Source organism: Octopus bimaculoides, chromosome 8 (genome assembly GCF_046866305.1).
Source record: "Octopus bimaculoides isolate indiv1 chromosome 8, ASM4686630v1, whole genome shotgun sequence".
NCBI lineage: Eukaryota > Metazoa > Mollusca > Cephalopoda > Octopoda > Octopodidae > Octopus > Octopus bimaculoides.
Genome location: NC_142935.1, coordinates 87246813 through 87259312, shown reverse-complemented (window position 1 = coordinate 87259312; position 12500 = coordinate 87246813). Strand labels below are relative to the sequence as shown.

The 12500-nt window shown below is 38.6% G+C and overlaps 1 protein-coding gene across 1 annotated transcript in view; it reads right to left on the bottom strand.

Moving 5' to 3' along the window:
* The window catches only part of LOC106872413 (pancreatic triacylglycerol lipase), a 75770-nt gene that overhangs the window by 28450 nt on the left and 34820 nt on the right, over positions 1–12500 (bottom strand). Inside the window, exon 3 of the mRNA XM_014919409.3 lies at positions 8933–9079. Coding sequence (XP_014774895.2) covers positions 8933–9079 — 147 coding nt within the window. The remainder of the gene's footprint in view (positions 1–8932; positions 9080–12500) is intronic.

The following is a 12500-nucleotide window of genomic DNA, read 5'->3' as shown; positions in this document are numbered from 1 at the left end:
TGCATCTATCTCCCCCTCTCATTCTTCCCTCTACTGTTCTTTGCCTCTCCCTGTCACTACTATCTATCTCTCTCTCTATCTCTTGTTGCTCGTCCTTCGCCTCTCACCATTACTACTACTATCTCTCTCCCTCTCTACCTCTCGTTACTCACTTTTATTCTACTTCCTCCCCTTCTTTTCCCTCTGCTACTCTTTCTCTTTACACAACGCTGGTCACGTGTGTCCGGCTGCTATTTCTTTTCGTTCTTGGACTCCCCAAGCTCACACATACTTCTTTGCCCCTCCTGTTCGTGCTTCATAGAGTTCAATACATACACACTTCACGTCTGGCTGTACAGCCTTTTTGCTTGTTTGTTTATTCACCGTTTCGTTTTCCTGTCTTGTTTTCCGTCCGCCACTACCCTCCATGAAAATAATTTAATTTGTGTTCGTGGGAAGAACCATTTCAACAATGCTTACTGCCTTAATTCTTCGAAACGCTGGTGTTTTAATGGTGGCAGCTGATGAAGGAGATGTTTCTATGTGGCTTGCTTGTTTGTTGTACCTTGTTTATCATTTTGTCCATGTTCTTTTGCCACGTCATGTACCCGGTTTTGTATCTATGTGTACATGTAGATGAAGGTATGTACATACATGTACATATATATGCATATACTCATATATTGTTTATATATATATATATATATATATATACATATCTCATTTACTCATTTACCTGTTTCAGTTATTTGACTGCAGCCATGCTGGAGCACCACCTTTAGTCGAGCAAATCGACCCCAGGACTTATTCTTTGTAAGCCTAGTACTTATTCTATCAGTCTCTTTTGCCGAACCGCTAAGTTATGGAGACGTAAACACACCAGCATCGGTTGTCAAGCGATGTTGGGGGGTACAAACACAGACACACAAACACACACACACACACATACATATATATATATATATATATATACATATATACGACGGGCTTCTTTCAGTTTCCGTCTACCAAATCCACTCACAAGGCTTTGGTCGGCCCGAGGCTATAGTAGAAGACACTTGCCCAAGGTGCCATGCAGTGGGACTGAACCCGGAACCATGTGGTTGGTAAGCAAGCTACTTACCACACAGCCACTCCTGTGCCTATATATATTAGGTTGAGAAAAAGTCTGTGCGCCGTGGTAAAATAACACTTTTTATATATTATTATGGTCTATGTGTTCATTCCGGTCATTATTTCAACATGGCACACAAACTTGTTTCTCAACCTGGAAAATAAAAGAAAATGAGATGACAAAAGAATAAATGGTTATTTTATGAACTTCATCAGCTAACAGCTCTTTCTGCAATATATACATATATATATATGTATATATACATACATATATATACATATATATATCTACAGATATATATATATATATATATATACCGTGAGAGAGTTAGGGGTTGGGGGTTCAACCCACTAAGGGATAGTATCTATCCAGTATACTGCTGGGAGGGTACCCAATTATTGCTACACTAGTGCTATACTAGGTGCAATCAATGGGAGCGGGTAAAAGTGGAGGTTTTACCCAAAATTTGTGTAACAATTAGAAAATGGAGGATAATATGCTGAACCCAACTACTTGCAGATGGTGTATCCCGTTGAATTCATTAATTTAATTCATATATATATATATATATATATATATATATATACACACACACACACACACACACACATATATATATATATATATATATATATATATATATATATATATATATATATATATTTTTATATATATATATATATATATATATATATATATATATATATATATATATATATATATATGTATATGTATATATACATATACATATATATATATATGTATATGACCTTGCCCTAATTGCGGAGTCACTATCAGAACTAGAGGAGAAGTTTCAGGTGTGGAAGCAAGGTCTAGAATTGAAGGGCCTTAGAGTCAACCTAGCTAAAACCAAAATCCTAATAAGTAGGAAGGTAGATAAAACACAAACCCCTTCAGGTAGATGGCCCTGCTCAGTATGTAGAAAAGGAGTAGGTAGTAACTCTATAAGATGTACCCGGTGCAAGCTATGGACACATAAGAGGTGCAGCAACATCAAAGGCAGGTTAACTAGCAAGTTAGTTTTTGTTCGTGGCAGATGTTCAGGTGCAATAAAGACTGTAAACAAACAGGAAACAACTTCTATCTCATTGCAGGGTGAAAAACTAGAGGTAGTCGATAGCTTCCGCTATCTGGGCGACCAAGTTAGTAGTGGGGGTGGGTGCGCTGAAAGTGTAGCTGCTAGAATAAGAATAGCCTGGGCAAAGTTTAGAGAGCTCTTACCCCTGCTGGCGACAAAGGGACTCTCACTCAGAGTAAAAGGCAGACTGTATGATGCATGCGTACGAACAACCATGCTACATGGCAGTGAAACATGGGCTGTAACTGCTGAGGACATACGTAAGCTCGCAAGGAATGAAGCCAGTATTCTCCGTTGGATGTGTAATGTCAATGTGAATACCCATCAGAGTGTAAGTATCTTGAGAGAAAAGCTGAACATTAGAAGCATCAGTTGTGGAGTGCAAGAGAGACGATTGCGCTGGTATGGACATGTGGTGAGAATGGATGAGGATAGCTGCGTGAAAAAGTGCCACACCCTAACAGTTGAGGGAACCCGTGGAAGAGGTAGGCCCAGGAAGACCTGGGCTGAGGTGGTGAGGCAAGACCTTCGTACATTGGGCCTCACCGAGGCGATGACTACTGACCGAGACCTTTGGAAATGTGCTGTGCGTGAGAAGACCCGGCAAGCCAAGTAAGATCGTTGCCAGTGCCCCTGGACTGGCTCTTGTGCGGGTGGCACATGAGATGCACCATTTTGAGCGTGGCCGTTGCCAGTACCGCCTGACTGGCTCCCGTAGGATTTTCGAGCGAGATCGTTGCCAGTGCCCCTGGACTGGCTTGTGCGGGTGGCACATAAAAGACACCGTTTCGAGCGTGGCCGTTTTCGTGCGGGTGATACGTAAAAGCACCCACTACACTCTTTGAGTGGTTGGCGTTAGGAAGGGCATCCAGCTGTAGAAACTCTGCCAAATTAGATTGGAGCCTGGTGTTGCCATCCGGTTTCACCAGTCCTCAGTCAAATCGTCCAACCCATGCTAGCATGGAAAGCGGACGTTAAATGATGATGATGATGATGATGATGATGTATATGTATGTATACATATATATACATATACATATATACATATACATATATACATATGCGTATACATATATATATATATACATCATCCTCATCATCATCATTTAACGTCCATTGTCTATGCTGGCATGGGTTGGACGGTTTGACCAGGGTTGGTAAGCTGAAAGGCTCCAGTCTGACTTGGCATGGTTTTCTATGGCTGGATGCCCTTCCTAATGCCAACCACTCCAAGTGTGTGTTAGGAACTTTTATGTGCCACCAGCATGGGTGCCATTTGCATGACACAGGTATCTACCATGACATTTTGCTTGGCTTGATGGGTCTTCTTCTCAAGCACAACATAATAGAAAAGGTCTTGGTCATTGCCTCTGTGAGGCCCAACACATATATAAATCCATATACATATGTACAGGGTGCATAAGATATTTGAGGACAGATTTATGTTTATAAAAACAGATATATATAATAACAGATAATAACTTTATTTATCAAAAACTGCTATGAGGATAAAAACAACCTTCTTTTCTATAATGTTATTCAATAAAGCCACCTTCAGCTCCAACAACTGCTTCTATATGAGATCTAAGTCATCTACATGCTTGAATCAAGTGGTCCTGGTTCATTTTGGACATTACTCTGACTATGGCAGCTTTCAAAGAATCTTTGGTGTTATGGGTGTGTTCATTGACCTCTCTCTCAACAACGCACCACATGTAATAGTCCAATGGATTCAGATCTGGGGAATTAGGAGGCCAAATGTTAGGGGTTATGTGACCATGAAAATTTTCAGCCAGCCATTCCTGTTTTACTAGAGCCATGTGTGACAGTGCAGAGTCTTTCTGAAATACATATGGCCTTCCAGGGCTTAACAATTATTTCCAGGTCCTCAATGTTAGGTGGTAGAGTTAACTCTAAGGCCTTATGGAAAGAAGTAAGGAGGCATTACATGTCTTTCATTGCTGACAACCCCTAAAAACTATGACAGTTGCAGGAAATTTTGTATGCATAACACTTAGAACTTCAGAAGGGTTTGCACATAACCATCTGTCATTTCTTCTGTTAACCTTTTGATCTTGGTCGAAGTTTTTCTTGTTTGAGAAAAACCAAATCAAATCTTCTTCTACTGGATTTTTTCAGTTTGTTTAAGGGCCATTTAGATCTTATGTAGTGATTTCCTTTTGCTTTTTCTGACAAATTGACCTTTCCTCATAATATAAGACTTATATCTGATGTCTTTGTGGACAACATTTCTGACTGTTCCTTCTGATACATGGAGATCCTTTGCAATTGACTTCATGGACTTTCTGGGATTGTAATCAATGGTCCGTTAAACTTACTGAATAAATTCAGGTGTTCTGATGATTTCAGAGCATTTAGAATGCTTTTAATGCTTTGATACTGGTGATACACTTCCATCTTCAGTCTCTAGCTCCTTACAAATTTTGTAGATGAAAGATTTGGCAACTTTTAAAAATCAAGATATTTCTAAATCGTTATGTCAGCCTTTATAACCACAATAACAGCATGCCTCTTCATTTCTTGAATAAGCTGAGGGTCTGCCATTATTATTTTCTGAAACAAAGGTTATACAGAGTTCACAAAAAATGTATGGCCTCAAATACCTTATGTACCCTGTACATATACATACATGTCTGATCAATAAGTATCCAGACTGTTGCCATAGTAACAAAGCTAAAGCACACAGTCTGAAGCTGCTTGGCACAGATTGACCTTGAACTCTGCTGTGCATGTGCACTAAGTTTTAACATTCTAGCTCACTTCTGTTGTTTACAGCAGTGCTTGGAAGGAACGTGTGTAGTGTGTGATCATTGCATTGACCATGACAGAGAAAGCTGAGCGGAGAAGCTGCACCAAATTTTGGCAAAAGTTTGGTGATACCTGCTCAGAGGCCTACATAAAGTTTTCAAAAAGTTTTCATCATTCTCGACACACTCAAAGAGATCTTGTACGACTGAAACCTGAGTGTCTTTTTGGTCAGCGGAAAGCAGTTTTGGTACAAACTTGGCAGACACATGTCTCATACCCAAATCTTCAGTGATAATGGACTGAACTGAACTCTAACTAATCTGAACACCTTCTGATAACTCACGGATGGTGATTAGACTATTTCCCCTCACAGCTGCATGCACATCTGCGATGTTTTCACTCAGTTCTGCTGATTGCAGGTCTCCCAGAACGTTCATCAATATCAACATTTTTTCGACCATCTTGGAAACATCTGAACCACTCATACACTTGTGTGCAGCTCATACACTCCTCTCCATACACTTTCTGCAACTTTGCATTGGCCTCTGAGCAGGTATCACCATGACAACTTTCTCTTTCATTGTCAATGCAATGATCACACGCTACATACGTTCCTTCCAAGCACTTCTGTAAACAGCAGAAGTGAACTAGAATGCTAAAACTTAGTGTTCATGCACAGCAGAGTTCAAGGTCAATCTTTGCTAAGTGGTTTCTCTCTGTGTGCTTTTGCTTCACTACTATGGCAACAGTCAAGATACTTATTGATCAGACCTTGTGTGTGTGTATGTATGTGTGTATCTCTCTCTCTCTCTCTCTTTCTCTCTCTCTCTCTCTCTCTCTCTCTCTCTTTCTCTCTCTCTCTCTCTCTCTCTCTCTCTCTCTCTCTCTCTCTCTCTCTCTCTCTCTCTCTCTCTATATATATATATATATATATATATATATATATATACGAACCATAGTTTATATGGTTACCTTATAGTTGATCATTCTATAGATTCGTAACTAACCAGTATTTTTTATTGGATTTATGATACCTTAATGAGGTTTATTACCTTTACTTGATGCTAATATACATATACATTTATATATGTGTGTGTGTGTGTGTATACAAGATTTTGACAAAATAGTGGAATCACCTAGCATCATAGTATCAGAATTTTGAAATATCTATAAAACCGTCAAAAGCTTGGTTATTTTTGTTTTTTGATTTATTATTAGTGTTGCATAATATGTTTTGCTAAAATTGCTATTTCTTTTCAGATATCATCAGAAAAAAGTAATTAAAATTTTTTTAAATGACGGATCTATTGGACTTTCAAAGAGATCAAATTGTTGGTGCTCATATGGCAGGTGCTAGCATAATGAAAACAGCCAAAATATTTGGCAGATCAAGAAGTACTGTCTCAAAAGTAATAACAGCCTTTGAGAAAGATGGAAAAACCTCCTCATCAAAACAAAACTCCGGAACAAAAACAAAACTTTCAGATAGGGATTATCGGACTCTTACGCAAATTGTTGTAGAGCTGGATCACGCAAATTGTCGTACAGCTGGATCACAAAAGTACAGTTCCCAGAATTACTGCAGAGCTTAATGACCACCTCAAGAACACAGTTTCCATAAAAACTCTTCCCCGGGAGCTGCACAAAGCCAGATTTCAGGGGAGGGCTGCAATCAGAAAACTACTACTTTAAAAAAAAAACGTTGCAAATTGTTTAGAGTAGAGTAAAAACCTACAGAATTGGTCCCAAGAGCTGTGAAAGAATGTTATTTTCTCAGACGAGTCATCCTTTACCTTATTTCCAACCACCGGCCAAGTATACATGTGGAGACAGCCAAAAGAAGCATTTGACCCAGACTGCCTTCTTCTAACTGTTAAACATGGAGGAGGATCTGTGATGATCTGGTGGTGGTGGTGGTGGGGGGTTATATCTTGGAAATCTGCAGGCACAATAGTTTCCCTTCATGGCAGAATTAATAGTCAAAACTATGTAAGCATTTTATCTGATCAAATTCATCCTATGGTTGCAGAACTGTTTCCAGAGGGATATACAATCTTTCAGGATGATAATGCACCAATTCACACAGCTAAAGTTGTTACTGAATGGCACGAGGAACATTCTAGTGAAGTTGAACATCTTATCTGGCCACCACAGTCCCCAGATCTCAATATTATTGAATATTTATGGTGCATTTTAGAAAAACAAGTAAGGTGTTGATATCCTCCACCATCATCGCTACAAGAACTGGAGACTGTTTTAGCTGAAGAATGGACAAAAATTCCTTTGGAAACAATTCACACTTTGTACGAGTCCATACGATGTAGAATTCAAGCTGTAATTACTGCCAAAGGCGGTTCTACCCTATATTAAAATAAATTTGTTTGAAATTTTAAGGTGTTTCCATTATTTTGTCCAACCCTTGTATATATATGTTTATATGTATGTATATGTATATCATGTGATCACATGATCGACCAGCCTATTGGATATTGTTATACATTACTGGTCACAATGTGCTTTGCATCAATTTTTGCTTTTGAATGATGCCACCCCACTGGTAAGGTGAGCAGCTCAATATTCCTCCTAGTGAACTGGAGCAACATGAAATGAAGTGTTTTGCTCAAGAACACAACATACTGCTAAGTGTGGGAAATGAACCCTCAATCTAATGATTGTGAGTGCAGCACTAAGCTATGTGGCTTCACACATGTGTGTGTGTGTGTGTGTGTGTGTGTGTGTGTGTGTATATATCATGTTTAAGTAGATAGAGGTTGAGGAACAAATCATCATCATCATCGTCATCATCATCATCATTTAACATCTGTTTTCCATGCTGGCATGAGTTGGACAGCTTCACAGAAAATGGCAAGGCTAGGGGCTACACCAGGTCCCAAATCCTGTTGGGCCAAGACCTCTTAAAAATATGGATGGGGAAATGCCCACTACTCAAAGGTAACAATTGAGGATTATCACTCTTTGCTATTGGCTATCAACTTCCAGCTGTGCTGCCATCTTGTGGGCTCCTGTGGGCTCCAAAACGCTAGCAGGAACATTTTAGGAGGTTCCTGCTAGCGTTCTAGAGCCCACATGATGGTCGTACAGCTGGAAGTCGATAGCCAATAGCAAAGGGTGATAAATCCCCAATTGTTACCTTTGAGTAGTGGAGCATTTCCACAGTCCATATCTTTAAGAGGTCTTGGGCCAACAGGTTTTAAGATCTGACGATATACCATAAAGTTAATCCCTTTATGGACAGGAAACCTAAGGCAATCCCATAAACTGACCTTCCCCATTTTTAATATATATACATATATGTATATATATACATATATACAGTATATATATATATATATATATATATATATATATATATATATATATATATATATATATATATATATATATACACACATACATACATACATACATACATACATACATACATATATACATGTGTGTGTGTGTTGGACAGCTTAACAGAAAATGGCAAGGCCAGGGGCTACACCAGGTTTCATGGTCTGTTTTGGCTTGGTTTCTACATCTGGATGCCCTTTCTAACGCAAACCACTCCACAAAGTGTACTGGATACTTTTTACTTGACTCCGTCACCAGTGCTTCTTACATGGCAGCAGCACCCACACCAATACTTTTTACATGGCACCTTAGTCTTAAGATCAGTTCTGTTTTTGGTGGGCAGGTCTTCTCAAGTACAGCTATGTACTGCATTTCTTAGTCCTCTGTCAACTACTTTGTAAGGTTCAATGTTTTGTGATCAACCATCAGTACTTCATCTCATGTCTTCCTAAATCTCCCTCTTCAACATAAATAGATATATATTTATAATAAAATAGATAGAGAAATAAAAAAACACAGAAAGACAAAACAACAAGTAAAAACCTATCAAAAATAGCAACAAATAAACAGACAAGTCTCATAAATGACAAAAAAAGGACAAAAATCATATGACAAACCTCTAAATATTGAATAAGATAAGCAATTTCTGCCCCGACCAACCGAGTATTTCCAGTCGCCTGAACATATGGTGGCTTTGAGCCACTGCCCCAATCAACTATGAACACGTTCAAGTCTCCATACTTTAGAAATTCATCCTTCATACGCTGGGAAAAAAAGAATGGATTAATGTATATTGGTTATAATTTATGAAGAATAAGTTTAAATTATTTGAAATGTTAAATACTGAAGGAAAAAAATCCACACATACTCAATAAAACAGAAAACTTGTTTCAAACGTTCTAATGAAGACTAATGTTACACACACACACACGCATTATATGTACATATCTAAATGTATATATATGTATATATATGTATATATATGTATGCATGCATGTGTGTGTGTGCGCGCATGCACGCACATGTGTGTGTGTGTGTGTATATATATGTATACACATATATATAGTTTATAGGTTAGACACAGGTGTTCTCTATATAGAGTACACTTTGAAACAGTTATTGGACTCGTAAAACTCTACCCATTTAACTCCTGATATCATGTACATTCTGTTAGTCAGACTATTTCATATCCATACACATGTACATTTTTTCTATTAAATGTATTTAATATTCTGTGTAAATCAATTTGCCTAGCTTGCTTGTCATTACATTTACTCATATATATATACAGGGGTTGGACAAAATAATGGAAACACATAGCATCATAGCATCAGAATTTTGAAATATCTATAAAACAGTCAAAAGCTTGTTTATTTTTGTCTTTTGATTTATTATTAGTGTTGCTTAATATGTTTTGTTAAAGTTGCTATTTCTTTTCAGATATCATAAGAAAAAGATAATTAAAATGACAGATCTATCGGACTTTCAAAGAGGTGAAATTGTTGGAGCTCATATGGCAGGTGCTAGCATAATGAAAACAGCCGAAATGTTTGATATATCAAAGTGTACTGTCTCAAAAGTAATGACAGCCTTTGAAAAAGAGGGAAAAAAACTGGAGGAAAACCAAAACTTTCAGATAGGGACCATCGGACTATTACACGAATTGTTAGAAAGGATCACAAAAGTACAGCTCCCAGAATTACTACAGAGCTTAATAACCACTTTGCGAACCCAGTTTCCACAAAAACTGTTCGCTGGGAGCTGCACAAAGCCGGATTTCACGGGAGGGCTGCAATCAGAAAACTACTACTTTCAAAAACAAATGCTGCAAATTGTTTAGAGTAGAGTAAAAGCCTACAGAATTGGTCCCTAGAGCTGTGAAAGAATGTTATTTTCTTGGACAAGTCATCCTTTACCTTATTTCCAACCACCGGCCAAGTATACATGTGGAGACAGCCAAAAGAAGCATTTGACCCAGACTGCCTTCTTCTAACTGTTAAACATGGAGGAGGATCTGTGATGATCTGGTGGTGGTGGTGGGGGGTTATATTTTGGAAATCTGCAGGCACAATAGTTTCCCTTCATGGCAGAATTAATAGTCAAAACTATTTAAGCATTTTATCTGATCAAATTCATCCTATGGTTGCGGAACTGTTTCCAGAGGGAAACGCAATCTTTCAGGATGATAATGCACCAATTCACGCAGCTAAAGTTGTTACTGAATGGCACAAGGAACATTCCAGTAAAATTGAACATCTTATCTGGCCACCACAGTACCCAGATCTCAATATTATTGAATATTTATGGTGCATTTTAGAAAATCAAGTAAGGAAGCGATATCCTCCACCATCTTCACTACAAGAACTGGAGACTGTCTTAGCTGAAGAATAGGCAAAAATTCCTTTGGAAATAATTCAAACTTTGTACAAGTCCATACAACATAGAATTCAAGCTGTAATTACTGTCAAAGGCAGTTCTACCCCATGTTAAAATAAATTTGTTTGAAATTTCACGTTGTTTCCATTATTTTGTCCAACCCCTGTATATATATATATATATATATATATATATGTGTGTGCGTGTGTGTGTGTGTGTGTGTGTGTGTGTGTGTGTGTGTGTGTGTGTGTGTGTGTGTGTGTGCATGTGCGTGTGTTGTGTGTGTGTGTTTGTATATATATCATCTGTAAAAAACATAAATTCAAAAGAAGCACACACATGCTAAGATGTAGAGCAGTATATATTAAAAATGGGGATGGCTGGTTTATGGGATTACCTTAGATTTCCTGTCCATAAAGGGTTTAATGTTATGGAGTATCATCAGGTCTCAAATCCTGTTGGGCCAAGACCTCTTAAAAATATGGAGGGGGGAAATGCCCATTACTCAAAGGTAACAATTGAAGATTATTACCCTTTGCTATTGGCTATCAACTTCCGGCTGTGCTGCCATCTTGTGGGCTCCTGTGGACTCCAAAAAGCTAGCAGGAACATTTTAGGAGGTTCCTGCTAGCTTTCTGAAGCCCACAAGATGGTCGCACAGCTGGAAATCGATAGCCAATAGCAAAAGGTGATAAATCCCCAATTGTTACCTTTAGTAGTGGAGCATTTGCCCGCTCCATATCTTTAAGAGGTCATGGGCCAACAGGCTTTGGGATCTGAAGATATGCCATAAATTTAATCCCTTTATGGACAGGAAACCTAAGGTAATCCCATAAACTGGCCTTCCTCATGGCCTTCCTCATTTTTAATATATATACATATATGTGTATATATACTTATATATATATATACACAGTACACTGTGCTGCAGTACACTGATGACAATATCAGTTTCTGATCTCAAGGCAGCTCTGAACCTCTTCAAAAATTTGTATACCTGCTTTGGTCTGACCACAAACTTAATAAAGATGAAAATCTTTACACAGGGAGCCCCTGGCTAGTGAAATAAGGCTATGTGACACTGTCCTAGAAACCATGGAAGTTTTCCCATACCTTGGAAGCTACCTGTCCAACAATTGCACTATTCAGAAAGACATCAAGAATAGGATCAGAGCAGCACATACTGCTTTTGAAAACTCTCAAAACGGTTCTTCCTAAACCACAATCTCACCATCCAAATAAAAATCATGGTATTCTGAGTTTTCATCCTTTCTACATTCCTCTACAGCTGTGAGATGTGTGTGTTGTATTGATGTGACTAGAAGAAAATTGAACGTTTCCAACAGCACAAACTTCATACAATCATGAGGATTCAATGGAAGGATTATATTACCAATGAAGAGGTTCTGTTCTGGCCGGACTGCCCAGCATTGAAACTTCCATGGCAAGAAAGTGCCTCCGCTGGCTGGGACACATAATATGTATGCCTCAAACATGCCTCTCTTGTCACCTCCTCTTTACAGAGTTGGTCTCAGACACTAGACAATGCAGAACCCCCAAATTCCATTTCCAAGACTAACTTAAAGCCACTCTTCCACTGCACCATTGACCCAAATACCTGGGAGACAATCACCAAAGGCTACCCAAAGTGGTGACATGTCATCGTCAAGGGAACAGACTGGATGAAAAATAACAAATGTCAAAGACACAAAGAGTGACTTACACTTCCTCATCTCCTGCTAACCCTCTGCTGCAATAAATACCCCCCAGCTCTTCTATACTGCCCTTGGCCTTAACAGCCACCTCAGG